The sequence below is a fragment of the Lycorma delicatula genome, chromosome 11 (assembly GCF_047948215.1).
Source record: "Lycorma delicatula isolate Av1 chromosome 11, ASM4794821v1, whole genome shotgun sequence".
NCBI classification, from domain to species: Eukaryota; Metazoa; Arthropoda; class Insecta; order Hemiptera; family Fulgoridae; genus Lycorma; species Lycorma delicatula.
This window is the reverse complement of record NC_134465.1, coordinates 41486802-41501266: the sequence shown is the minus strand read 5'-3', so window position 1 is coordinate 41501266 and position 14465 is coordinate 41486802. Positions and strand designations below refer to the sequence as shown.

At 30.9% G+C, this 14465-nt stretch overlaps 1 protein-coding gene across 1 annotated transcript in view; it reads left to right on the top strand.

Moving 5' to 3' along the window:
* Nucleotides 1-5574: 5574 nt before the first annotated feature.
* Nucleotides 5575-14465, top strand: part of rk (G-protein coupled receptor rickets) — a 354008-nt gene continuing 345117 nt past the window's right edge. Inside the window, exon 1 of the mRNA XM_075378867.1 lies at nucleotides 5575-5844. Within this exon, the coding sequence (XP_075234982.1) occupies nucleotides 5582-5844 (263 nt within the window). The 5' untranslated portion in view covers nucleotides 5575-5581. The remainder of the gene's footprint in view (nucleotides 5845-14465) is intronic.

Here is a 14465-nt window from a genome sequence, read left to right as displayed (position 1 = left end):
CAGAATTGTAACTCACATTTTTAATAATAATACAATTGTATTTTTATTAAAAATATGTCTAGTGGCTTATCCGTCAAAACCAAATATTAGAGATATGATGAAGTCAGATTAGGTAAAAAGGTAGCTCAAAACTGGGTTAAAAAATAAAAGGGTTCAGAATGAGGTCATTGAGAATCATTGACCTCATTTGATTTTTGAACTCTTATAAATAAACTCGTTTATTTTTAACACTTATATAATATATAAAGTTTTTGTTTTAAAATTAAGTAATAAAGCACGCATTTGGATAAAAGTCAATGAATTATTTATTTACATAATACAATAACTACGGTAACAGCGTCTTTTTTTTTATTTTGAGTAATAACCGACAATAAATGTTAACATGTAAAAAACTTAAATATTAAAAATGATACGACTAGCCTGTATTTTAGCTAAATAATTAACGTAAATTAAAAATATTAAGTTTTATTTCATACCGGATAAATGTTTCTAATATAAAAATAAATCTATTATATTGTTTATCAAATTGCCTCTCTCTTTTCCTGTTTAGCCTCCGGTAACTACCGTTTAGATAATTCTTCAGAGGATGATATGTATGAGTGTAAATGAAGTGTAGTCTTGTACATTCTCAGTTCGACCATTCCTGAGATATGTGGTTAATTGAAACCCAACCCCACTAAAGAACACCGGTATCCACGATCTAGTATTCAAATCCGTGTAAAAATAACTGGCTTTACTAGGACTTGAACGCTGTAACTCTCTATTTTCCAAATCAGCTGATTTGGGAAGACGCGTTAACCACTAGACCAACCCGATGGGTTTTTATCAAATTGCCTAGCAACATACAAACCTATTGAAATATTTTAAATCTTTAAAATAAACTTCATTCGTTTCATATACCGGTAACGATAAAGGACATTAAAGAATATAATTAAAAATTATCTAAACATTAGTTACTCTTTTTCTTTGATCTTTTGTATGTATTTAATAAATACATTTTTTCCACTTGATCTTAAGTTCATTAAAAGTTTTGATACGAATAGGAAGAACAATATATTTAATCCTCCTACGCAAAAAAAAAAACTGTAAATTTAAGTCCGATGAAATAAAATACGAAGACTTCAAAAATGATGAGGTAAAAATCAGATGAGATTGATTTGGAAGTTACTGTATTTTCCCAAATAAATATATAGATTACAAACAATAAAAATTCACGATATTAAAATAGAATCAAAATTTAAATATCTCAGAGAAGTATGAACGCCAACCAATCTAGAAAAGAAAGCGCTAGAAGAGAAAATGGCGTTATATGGCGCTGAATGTTTGGGAAGTTTTTCGGATAAAGACCATTATAAAATAGAAAAAAGAATTTTAAAACAGATGGACCCGATTACCAGAACGGAATTTATAAACTAAAAAGTGAAAAAGAAATTTATAAAAATACAGAAAAAATATATAAGGTACCATCCGGAAAAGATCACAATTTTACGGGAATTTACACAGAACGAGCAAAAATAGATTAACAAAACAAATATTTAACTTTTATAACAGTAGAACTATTAAAATTAGAAAACGGTTTAAAAAAATAGAAAACGATCTTAAAACATTAAAAATCTCCAAAGAAACCTGTTTAAATAGAGACCAATTTAGAAAATTAATTAAAAAATCTAAGTTTCCAGAGAGGGAGGACTGTAGGAAAAAAACAAACTGAAAAAAAACCGGGAAAACAAAAATTCCAAACTCTTATGTAAACGTGAGCCTTAGCGGTCCGGACGAACAAAAAAAAAAAAAAAAAAAAAAAAAAAAAACAGATAAGAAACAATTCAAACTAATTTTGTTTTCTAGAAATTTAATTTTTAAAAAAAAATTATTTATGCACGACTAAAAAGAAAAGCCTGGGGCGTGTTCTCGTGTACAACTACTTTATAATTAAAGCGTGCCCATGCTTTTCTTTTTAGCCATTTATAAATTGAACATTTTTTTAAAAGTAATTTTCTTAACAAGAAAATTAGTACGATAATTTTTTTTCTGTTCCGTAATCCTTAAAATTAATATAACTTTGTAAGGAAACATTTTAATTAAGTTTTTCGCTGAATATTTTGTTTTTTTATAATATTTGAAGAAGCCTAATAAAATTTTAAATCGAATACTACAATATCAGGGGCCTAAAAGATTCTGCGCACTGATATATTGATATAGTATGGTTTAATAAGTAGCTTAATGGTTAAATCAATGTAGATACATCAAGCACTGCGTGGCGCGAATAGTAGAGTCTGGGCCTTTCATCCGGAGGTCCTGGGTTTGAATCCCGGTCAGGTATGGCATTTTTTTACACACGCTACAAAACACCCATCTCATCCTCTGCGGAAAGAATTGCTTCACTGCGGACCCGGAGTTTACAAAAAAAATAAAAACCAAAAAAGATATATCAAGCCCAAAAAAAAATTCTGGGTACACATGACGTATCCTTTCGTAAGATCAGACAAAAACTTAACAGAAGTTTCACGAGTTATTAATAAACCGTTTTGGAGATACATAACAAAAGCTGTAAAACAATTAAGCTAATTATTTCTCTGCCAAAAGATCCGGTCTTGAATTCCGACTTCATACGATACCCGAGAAAAATTGATATTTTAAAATGGGAGTAGATACCTATCCTTCCTTTTGATTAACTCCAAAATTTATTAATGGCCTTAAAATCCATAAATAAAAATATTTTAATTAATTTTTAAATATTTATTCTACCTTCAAAAATTAATTAATAATCGTAAAATTTAACGTTATAGTAAGGTTGAGCTACGCTCCTTTCATACTTGTAGATGTTCTGTACTTACATTTTTATAAAAACAACATTTACTTGTTTAATGAGTGATAATTACTACGCGAACGTCATCACGAGTAATCCTGGCAGAAGGAAATAAGCAGGTTGTAAGAAAAATAAAAATCTTTTAATTTAACCCTCGAAAAATGGATTTAAAAAAAAACTGAGAACACACTTGTAGGACTTTTCGGAACGCGGCTTTAACCGCATGACATGGTTTGTTTCTGATGCACGGCCTACACACACATAACACGCAAAACTTAATTTAAAATATCTAACACTTTATTTTAATATAATTTTTCGTTTATTTCAATGACTGTTAACTAAAGTGCGCGCGCATACCGTATTTAATTCGCGTAGGTGTGGCGTTACCAGCAACGACGGTCGGCACTAACTCTAATGGAAACTAACTTACATGGAACAAATTTCGCTTGTGCGGTCGGCAGACCGATGTAAAAGCGAGGCTTAACCCACCAGATACCGAGAGGACCGGGCGATCGAATTCGAGACCCGGTCAGACCGAGTTACATTTTTACACTTTAAATATTATTCATTTAAATATTATTCAAAAAGACCGAGTCCCGGCGGGAATGCCCCACTCGGAGTCTCCCCGTTAGAGGCATTGGCATAAAGACCGAGTCCCGGCTCACGGAGTGGGGACGTAAGGACGGCATAGCCGGGCCTGGAGGATCCTACTCTGGGGGTTTGAGGGGGCGCAAAATGAGATCCGACCGGCGGACCGAGACGTGGAAGTCCGTTAGAGTAAAGGACACTTCCCTGGGCTGAGTAATACTTAACTGCAGGATCCGGCCCCGGGGAAAAGAAGAAAAAAAATAATTTATTTAATTCTACCTATCACCTGTAACTTCACAACACAGCAGACGACTAACAGCACTTTTTTGGTGGAGCTGCAATTTTTCGAAAATTTTTTTTGCAGATATTGTTATTTTATAATCGTTAACAAATGCGCCTATGAAAAATACGATCTTATATAGGCGCAATTTCGAGATACTGAGGGTAGCCCACCAGGCTGGTGTAATTCTTAACTCGTCATCGTAAATCAGCTGATTTCGAAGTCTACAGTTCTAAGGTTCAAATCCAAGTAAAGGTACTTTATATGGATTTGAGTACTAGATCGTACGTACCGGCTTTCTTTGGTCGTTGGGTTTCAGTTAACCACACTTCTCAGGAGTGGTTGACCTGAGACTGTACAAGACTACAGTTCATTCACATTCATAAATATCATTCAACCGCATATGCCCAAATAAGTCCGATTACAATACTTTCTCTTCTAGAGCTATAGCGTTTTCTAGACGGGAAGGTAAAACTTGGAAGTGTCAAATTTTTAATCTCTTTTTATGTACTAAAAAAATACATCAAAAGCTGTTGCCAATCTTTTACCGTTGCAGAATTCAAGGTTAAAACGATAAAACGTTATTATAAATGCATTGTAGAGTAATTTCTACTGAATAACATATGAGAATTAATTACAATGAGATAATAATTTATAAACTAGAGATAATAATAAACTACCATAAATATGGTTTATACTAGATAATGAGAGCCGTGCTTATAGCTTCCATAAAATAGATAAATTCCCATGATATAATAAAACAATAGAATAGTTATCGATTACTACTTTATCTTATAACATAAATTACGCTATCGTCAACGTTAAACAATCATTTTACTCAAATTCATCAATTTCTGCAGGACGTAATAACTGAACTCTTAAGTTTTACAGTATTTTTTTTTTTAATACTTTCCCTAGATAGCGCTAAAGCAGATCTATAGCTCTAAAGGGGAAAGTAATCGGTCCAATTTGGGCATCTGCGGTTTTCATCGGATTATACGTTTTGACCACCTAGGAAACCCAAAAAACGGATGGAAATTTTCAAGATGTGAATATTGATATGTACGTATGTGTGTGGCGCGCGCGCGCGCGCGGTCGATGTTGGCCTCTAAATCACCTTGTATCTCCAGAACTACTAGACCGATTTTGATCAAACTCGGTCAGATTTGATGTATATTAAAGTGAGACAAAGAGTTGATGACATTAAATTTTCAACTTAAATGGTCAAGGGGGGTGAGGCTGTAGAGCAAGGTCAACATCAGTATTTCGAGATTGCGTTTAAGGTCGTATTTCTCTTAGACGCATTTGTTGACGATTATAAAATAACAATATTTGCAAAAAAACTTTTCTGAAATATCACAGTTCACCCCAAAAAAATGTTGTTGTAGTCGACCGCTATGTTGTGACGTCATACGTGGTCGGTAGAATTAAATAAATGAATAATATTTAAAGTGTAAAAAAGTAACTCGGTCTGGCCGGGTCTCAAGCTCTATCGACCGTTCTATTCGGTACCTAATGCGTTAAGCCTCGCGGCTGCACCGGTTTTCTGACTGTACGAGCGAAATTGTTTTTTTTTCAATTTGTGGAATTATCTTAATTTATTTAGTGCCGACAGTCGCCCCTATTACCGCCACGTTTACGCAAATGTAATACCGTGTGCGCGCGCGTGCTTAAATTAGAATAATTGAATTAAATAAACGAAAAAATATTTTAAATTAAGTTGTGTGTAAGCCGTACATCAGAAACTACTACAATTGTCAGCTTTCTATTTTTTGAAGCGTGAGGACGTGAATAAATAAAAGTAACGATGCTTACTCAATAAATTTTTATGTATGCGTGAGTATAATTTTTATTTTTTTTAAATAATAAATTTGTTTTATTTGTTTGCAGGAGTGTGGTAAGGAGGTATGAATGTGACGGCTGCAATTGCGGTAATTTTATCGCTTGTGCTTACGATAGTTTGGCCGCCGCTGCTTCTGGAGATGGTCTGCCTATCGTCGTCCGTCGGGGGCGTATTCATTGTCACTGATGATGACGGTCCGACTGCTTCCCCCAATTGTGGTTATCATCCTTCGTGCCTTTGCGACGATGATGATATGAGAGAAGTATTATGCCGCGGCGCATCGTTTCCGTCTGTACCAAATAATCTACCTTCTTCATTAATCAAACTGTAAGTAATATTTTAGTTACTTATTACCTAATTAGCTATATTATTACTTATTAGGTATTATTACTTATTAGCTAATTATGTTCTACAAGTAAAAAGTGTTATTATTATATGTTTATGTAGTTGTTTACCGTTATAAAGTAAAAAAATTAAAATTTTTTACCACTAATTTCTAATACAAATTTTTTGTATAAGTAAAAATACGATGTGGACACCACATGACATTCATGTACGGCTATTAAATTACTTATATACATTTTTTGCTGCACTTCATTTAAAATTATTTCATTTGAAAGTGAGAAACGATCCTCCAATTTTTTAATAAAGTGGACTGTTACACGATTGTATTGTGTTTTTTTTTTTGTCTTCAGTCATTTGACTGGTTTGATGCAGCTCTCCAAGATTTCCTATCTAGTGCTAGTCGTTCATTTCAGTATACCCTCTACATCCTACATCCCTAACAATTTGTTTTACATATTCCAAACGAGGCCTGCCTACACAATTTTTTCCTTCTACCTGTCCTTCCAATATTAAAGCGACTATTCCAGGATGCCTTAGTATGTGGCCTATAAGTCTGTCTCTTCTTTTAACTATATTTTTCCAAATGCTTCTTTCTTCATCTATTTGCCGCAATACCTCTTCATTTGTCACTTTATCCACTTATCTGATTTTTAACATTCTCCTATAGCACCACATTTCAAAAGCTTCTAATCTTTTCTTCTCAGATACACCGATTGTCCAAGTTTCACTTCCATATAAAGCTACACTGCAAACATATACTTTCAAAAATCTTGTCCTGACATTTAAATTAATTTTTGATGTAAACAAATTATATTTCTTACTGAAGGCTCGTTTCGCTTGTGCTATTCGGCATTTTATATCGCTCCTGCTTCGTCCATCTTTAGTAATTCTACTTCCTAAATAACAAAATTCTTCTACCTCCATAATCTTTTCCCTTCCTATTTTTATATTCATATACATTATTTCTACTACACTTCATTACTTTTGTTTTGTTCTTGTTTATTATCATGCGATAGTTCTTGCGTAGGACTTCATCTATGCCGTTCATTGTTTCTTCTAAATCCTTTTTACTCTCGGCTAGAATTACTATATCATCAGCAAATCGTAGCATCTTTATCTTTTCACCTTGTACTGTTACACCGAATCTAAATTGTTCTTTAACATCATTAACTGCTAGTTCCATGTAAAGTTTAAAAAGTAACGGAGATAGGGAACATCCTTGTCGGACTCCCTTTCTTATCACGGCTTCTTTCTTACGTTCTTCAATTATTACTGTTGCTGTTTGGCCTGTACATGTTAGCAATTGTTCTTCTATCTCTGTATTTGAACCCTAATCTTTTTTAAAATGCTGAACATTTTATTCCAGTCTACGTTATCGAATGCCTTTTCTAGATCTATAAACCAAGTATGTTGGTTTGTTTTTCTTTAATCTTCCTTCTACTATTAATCTGAGGCCTAAAATTGCTTCCCTTGTCCCTATACTTTTCGTGAAACCAAATTGGTCTTCTCCTAACACTTCTTCCACTCTCCTCTCAATTCTTCTGTATAGAATTCTAGTTTAGATTTTTGATTGTATTGTGGTGGACACCATATTATTTTTTTTTTGTGGTGTCCGTATCAGCATTTTATGTATTAATTTTGTTTCACGTCGCTCAAGTAGTTATGTGGTCTAAGTGAGAACGTGTTGGATCCGTAAACATGGACACATCGGTTCGAATCCGACTTCTTCATATACGTATATATTTTTTAAACCTTTTTTTTTAATATATTGAGATATTAATAATTATTAACGTTGTAATAATATTTGAATTAAAATGAAAAGTACATAACATTTTCTTTGATCAATTACTTCTGATTTTTTCATGTATTTTCAATCGGAGGTAAATAATTATTAATATATAAATATATTTAAATTAAAAAATAAAGGAAATGAATTAGGATTCATACCAATGTACATTCCCCATTGTAAGATTCAAGTATTTCATTAATTAAACTTTTGTTTTCCTATAACTCTTGAACCGATGAAAATAAATACCAGTTATTATACATCGTTGAAAAGCTCTCAGTGAGGGCTTGTTACTTCAGTTAGAAAAAGTCCAAAAACCGAATTTTTCGATTTTGGGCTTTTTTGATCGAGTCGATTACAATCAAAAGGATACGTGCACAACTAGTTGTTTAAACAGTCCTAAATCCAAAATTTCAACATTTTACGGGTAATCGTTTTTGAGTTATGCGAGATACATACGTACCGATGTCACGCCGAAATGGATTTAGGGATAGTCAAAATGGGTGTTTCCGTTGAAATCTTAAAACGGAAATTTTTCGCGATTGCAATATTTCCTTTACTTCGTACAAGGAAGTAAAAATGTGTTAATGAAAATAGATTTAATATATTGAAAAAAATATTTGTAATGTAATCAGCGTAATTCGATTTTTGGAAATCGAAGAAATTTTTTTAAATAAATTTAGCCCTCCGAGCTGGTCCAGTATTATGATTAGGAGACAATATTTTTATTTATTTACTCATTAAATTGGAACAAAAACAATTTTTTAATTATTAAATTTAACTTTTAATATAAATTTCAATTTAAATTCTTTTTATATAATTTTATTATTTGAACTTACTAAATTTAGTAATTTTCAAAAAGCGAAGTTTATCCTGCCGTCATTTTGGATGAAAACATCGTACCAATCTTTCATTTATACAGTTTTTCTGTAAAGGTCTTAGAGACCTTTAAAATGAATTATCACACAAACGGTGTTACCATTTAAAATATTTGTTACAACCCTCCAAGAGGGGGTTGAAGTTCTATTTCTCGTCAAAAGGTTAAGTAAACAAGGTATCAAAACACGCTTTTTCTAAAAAGTGACATTTTCAAACGTTGATAACTAAACAATTAAATAAGATATAGAGGTATCCCTTATGGAATGAGTTACCCACCGGGCTGGTCTAGTGGTTAACTTGCCATCGCGAATCAGCTGATTTTGAAATCATCAAGAGATTTTAGGTTCAAATCCTAGTAAAATTAGTTACTTCTATATGGATTTTGATACTAAATCGTGGATACCGGTGTTCTTTGGTGATCGGAATTCAATCAACCAAACATCTCAGGAACGGTCGACCTTACATTCATACATATCATCCTCTGTAGTAATACCTTAACATAGAGACTAATCCAAAAAGAGAGAGATGATATAGTATAGTACGAGCAAGTTAAAGAACAAAATGGTATATTGACTTTTATATTTCTAGCAATTTCTTTATTGTTGTAAGCGTTTATCAACAACTTGGAAATTTTCACGGTAGATCCGTATTAACGGGCGATCAGAAATAAAAAATACTTCGAAAATTTAACTTATTATAGCCTCGGTTCTTATGTATCCTTACCTTTATGTATTTTTTAATTATCTCTAACAGGAACAGAGTTATAGAAGTTTATTTATTGCGCGCCCTCTAGTTAAGATACCTACCTAGATATAGGGCGATTTTGGTGTTTATCGTGAAATTTGCCAGCTCCCTTAATTTTGCTGGTAAAAAAAAAAAGAGCTCGGGAGGTTTTTAACGCGAAATTTCCTCAGCTGTCTGTTGGTGTTTTTTTTTTTATTTTTACTTGCGATTATAAATAAAGCCGGTATTGGCGAAAAACTAAAATATTTTTCCTTAATTTGTTAATTAAAATTAAACAGTTACTCGCTCATGTTCGCTAGGGCACGCTTTTATTCTATATACTTTTCCGAACACTTCCCAGTAATTTATTTGCCGTAGTAAATTTTTTCGAGCTTAAAAACCTACTGATACAACAAATCTTTGAATGTAAACATACAAATACTAAAAAATAAATAAAAATAAACAAAAAATAAATATAATAATGTACAAGTAAAATTTGAACGTGATAAACGGCGTAAGGAAGTTATAGATTTTAGTTCAAGTTATTCAAATTACGATAGCAAAAACAATAGTTGTATTATCTGTCAATAGATTGCAGTAATAGCGTAATATTTTAATTTTATATAAATGATAGACAAACACATCTCGATAATTTTAATATTTTTAATTAGATTTTATAAGAGAAAAATGAGTTCTGATAAAATAGAAAGTACTAAATAAGTTTAATTTCTTTTTTTAAATTAAGAAAAACTAGTAAATGGAAAAAATTAATTTTAATAAATATTTTTTTCAAAATTTAATATTTAGTTAATTTGTTATTTTCAATTTATTGTGTAAAACCTTAAAAATAGGGTTATAAAAAATAGGGGATATAACTTTTAAAATACCTGTCTAGGATATGTATATATTTATTCAATTTTCAATTTGTATCATATTTCCGTTGAAACTGGGGTTTTTTTTTATACGCAACCGTTTAAATCAATTGATGTAAGGCAAGATATTTTCTTTAATGGTGCATTGAAACAGTCAGAAAACCTTTTAGACATTTGAAAAAAGAAAAAAAAGTAACGAAAAGCTTTTATTTTACTTGGTTTCATAGCGATTGAGGTTTGTAAAAAGAGATCTGTTTTGATGTTGCCCCTATAACTTTTGAAATACTTGTTGCAAGTTCTAATTAAATATCATAAAATTCTTCGTTAAAATTTCATTATATATACGCGTTCTCTTTTTTGTTAATTTTATAATTATACTAGCAGACCTGGCAATGCTTCGCTATTGCTATATATATATATATATATATATATATATATATATATATATAGAGAGAGAGAGAGAGAGAGAGAGAGAGAGAGAGAGTTTAAATGAACACAATTGAAAATTTGATAAAAAAATTAAAAAACTGAACTTCACAAATTTTACCTTTCACTTATTCTCCTTCCCCTTTTCCCTTTCCAACTTCTCCCTTTCACCCTTCTCGTGGCGGAATGGTAGCGTCCCGGTTTATCATCTGGGAGGTCCCGATTCTAATCTCGGTCAGGCATGCCATTTTTCATACGCTACAAAATTTCCTTTCCATATTTCGACATAAAAACTTCTCTGTAATCTTCTGTGGTGAATTAATTCATCAAGCAAACAAAAATTATTTATTTCTAATAAATATTAATGTTTAATAATAAAATAATTAAAAATCATACCGATATTAAAACATCTGGACAAGATTTAATAACAGCGGAATTTTAAAAATATACTCGACAATTATCATTTCATAATTATTCTAAAATTTAAGGTGAACGGAAAAATTTAGATAATAGAAATCAGCTTTGTTTCATCTTATCAATCGAAAGGGCAACAAAACAGATATTTTTGGTCTATTGTAAACAACTATCGTGGAATATTCTTGTTACCCGTTTTGTAAAAAATATTTTCTGAAATACAAATAGAGAATTAGGAAAATTATAAGGTGGATTTAGAAAGTCCAAATTTTGTGCAGATTACCAACGAAGCATAATAAAACAGTTAAGAATACACAGAAGTCTTAGCTTATCTTAAAAAAAGCTGACAATACAGTTGTAGGAGTTTCCCGTTATACGGCTAAAAGCCGCGTTCCAGGAAAGTACTACAACTTTGGGTTGTTTCCGATGCACGGCTTACACGCACGACTTAATTTATCAGTTTATTTAATTATATTATTTTTTTAAATTTAATTCAGTTATTCTAACTAAAGCGGGCTCGTATATATTTAATTCGCGTGGGTGCGGCGGCACTACTAATCTAATGTAATTTGACGACTTACAAAGAATTGTACGGTCGGCAGACCGCTGTAGCGGCGAGACTTAATCTCAAGCGAGTTCCATACCCAGTCAGATCGAGGTATGTTTTTACATTTTAAATATTATTCATTTATTTAATTCTACCGCTCATCTATGACGTAACAACGTAGCAGTAGTTTACAGAATTTTGTTTGGGGGATGGTGAGATTTAAAAAAATCTTTTTTTTAGCAAATAATGTTAATTTTTAATCGTTAACAAATGCGCCTAAGAAAAATATGACCTTAATTAGACAAAATCTCGAGATACTGAGGGTGATCTTACTATACAGTTTACCCCCTTAACCTTTTTATATTGAAAATTTAATGTCATTAATGCCCCATATATGGAAGTAATCTGACTGACTTTGGTCAAAATCGGTCTTGTAATTTTGGAGGTCTAAGGTTACTTAGAAGCCAACACCACTGAATGTGAAAATAAGAAGACAAAAGATTATGGAGGTAGAAGAATTTTGTTATTTGGGAAATAGAATTACTAAAGATGGACGAAGCAGGAGCGATATAAAATGCCGAATAGCACAGGCTAAATGAACCTTCAGTCAGAAATATAATTTGTTTACATAAAAAATTAATTTAAATATCAGGAAAAGATTTTTGAAAGTATATGTTTGGTGAAAGGCTATGGAAGTAAAACTTGGACGTTAGGAGTATCTGAGAAGAAAAGATTAGAAGCTTTTGAAATGCGGTGCTGTAGGAGAATGCTAAGAGATCAGATGGGTAGATAAAGTGACAGATGAAGAGGTGTTGCGGCAAATAGTTGAAGAAAGAAGCATTTGGAAAAATATAACTAAAAGAAGAGACAGACTTATAGGCCACATATTAAGGCATCCTGGAATAGTCGTTTTAATATTGGAGGGACAGGTAGAAGGAAAAAATTGTATAGGAAGGCTACGTTTGGAATATGTAAAACAAATTGTTAGGGATGTAGGATGTATACTGAAATGAAACGACTAGCACTAAATAGGGAATCTTGAAGAGCTGCATCAAACCAGTCAAATGACTGAAGACAAAAAATATATAATTTTTTTAGTAAATAAATTAAATAAAAATTTTTGATGTTAAAGTTGACTGGAAAAGTTAAATAATGAAGTCCATATTAAAAAAAAATTATATTTTTATGTATTATTTTTAAACAGAATTTTTTTAAATTTATTTAATATTATTTTGCTTTATTTAACGTAGATTAATTCTATTAATTTTAGTATTATTTAAACTAGAAATATAATTACGGAAATACTACACCAATACTATTTCTAAAATTAAATTTTTAGATGAAATTTCTAATAAAAACAGGATTACAACGAAGTAATGTACTCTCACCGATGTTTTTCAATCGTATGTTAGAAATCGTTATCCTTGAGTGTATAAAAAATATATGTAAAAAGAAAAACAGTTCTCCTTTAAATATAGATATAGCCAAGAAAAAATAATTCTAAGAAATCGGTTGAACAGAATGGAATTTGCCTAATCTCTAACAAAATTAATGTTCAAGAATAATTTATAAATTTAGAATTAAGATGTTTGAACACGATAAATCTTCCGATTTTCGCAAAGTTTTAGTTTAAGGAATTCGGTGTATTTTTGTTGTCATAATTTTTTACTTTTTCTTTGAGAAGATTTCTTCTCATTCTATGTTTTTGGGTCAAAAGTGTCATATCATCCACTTGTAATATCGATTTCATGATATAATACGGAAGTAAAATTTTGAAAGCGGCTTTATTATAACAATTTGTGTGTTTAATTTGTAATATTATAAAGCTATACATTTTTATACAGATTATTAGAGTATGAGTTTATAAAAATGAAAGTTAGGTTGTTTTATATACGTAATAATAATAGGGTAATAACGGATATTGTAAAATAATAATTATGAAAATGAAAACATCGTTTATTGTTATTATAACCGCGTAATAATAATAAAAAATAATTCAATTTCGACATTATTGATTCGATTCATTGCCTCCATTGTGTATAAAAAAAAAACAAAAAAAACACGAAATCATAATAAATATATAAAATAACTACCTTGTCTGTTACCATAACAACACAATCTAATAAAAATTCGATGTTGTTCATTTTATTTGTAACTGCAGTTACATCATTCATTTTGTTTTGTTTAGCCTCTGGTACCGTTCAGATAATACTTCAGAGGATGATATGTATGACTGTAAATGAAACGTAATCTTGTACAGCTACTAAAGTCAATTTAAATACTTTTTAAATGTTATATCGAACAGAGCAGAGATTTACTTCGTAAAAACGATTCATTACTTTTTTATCGTCCGACTCGCCAATCATTAACTAGAAGGGGAATAAAAAATAGATTAATTTAACTTTGGCAACAACGGTCATAAGATTGATGTAAATGTAATTTTGTTTTCTATGTTTTGCATGCATTGTAGTTAATTTCTTTAATTTGTGCGAGTATTTTTTTCCATCTCGGCGACATAATGATTGAGTTAGTTTATTTTGTTTTTATTTTTATTCTTCCTTTTATTTTAATTAAATTTGAAACTTTTTTTTAATGTTAAATAGTATTTAAAAAAGAAGCATAATTTTCGTTCTAGGTTAACATTAAGTTTATTTTTATAATAGTAGGTCTATACTTTTTTCCATTTAAGAAAAACCATATTCTACGTGTTGTTTATACACTGTGTAATATTCCTCATTGTTTTTATTAATTATTTAATTTTGTTGTTTTTGAAGTATACATGAAATAACCCGTTCCCGGGTAATTCACTTTATGTTGCGGTAAAATATTTCTTTTGTTTTGTTCGTTTTTTTTTACAAAAAAAATTGATATCTTTCCCAGAAATCGAACTTACGACCGTCTTAGATCGTAAGTTTCTACTGTCTTAGATCATGAATAAAAACATTTTGTTCCTTGA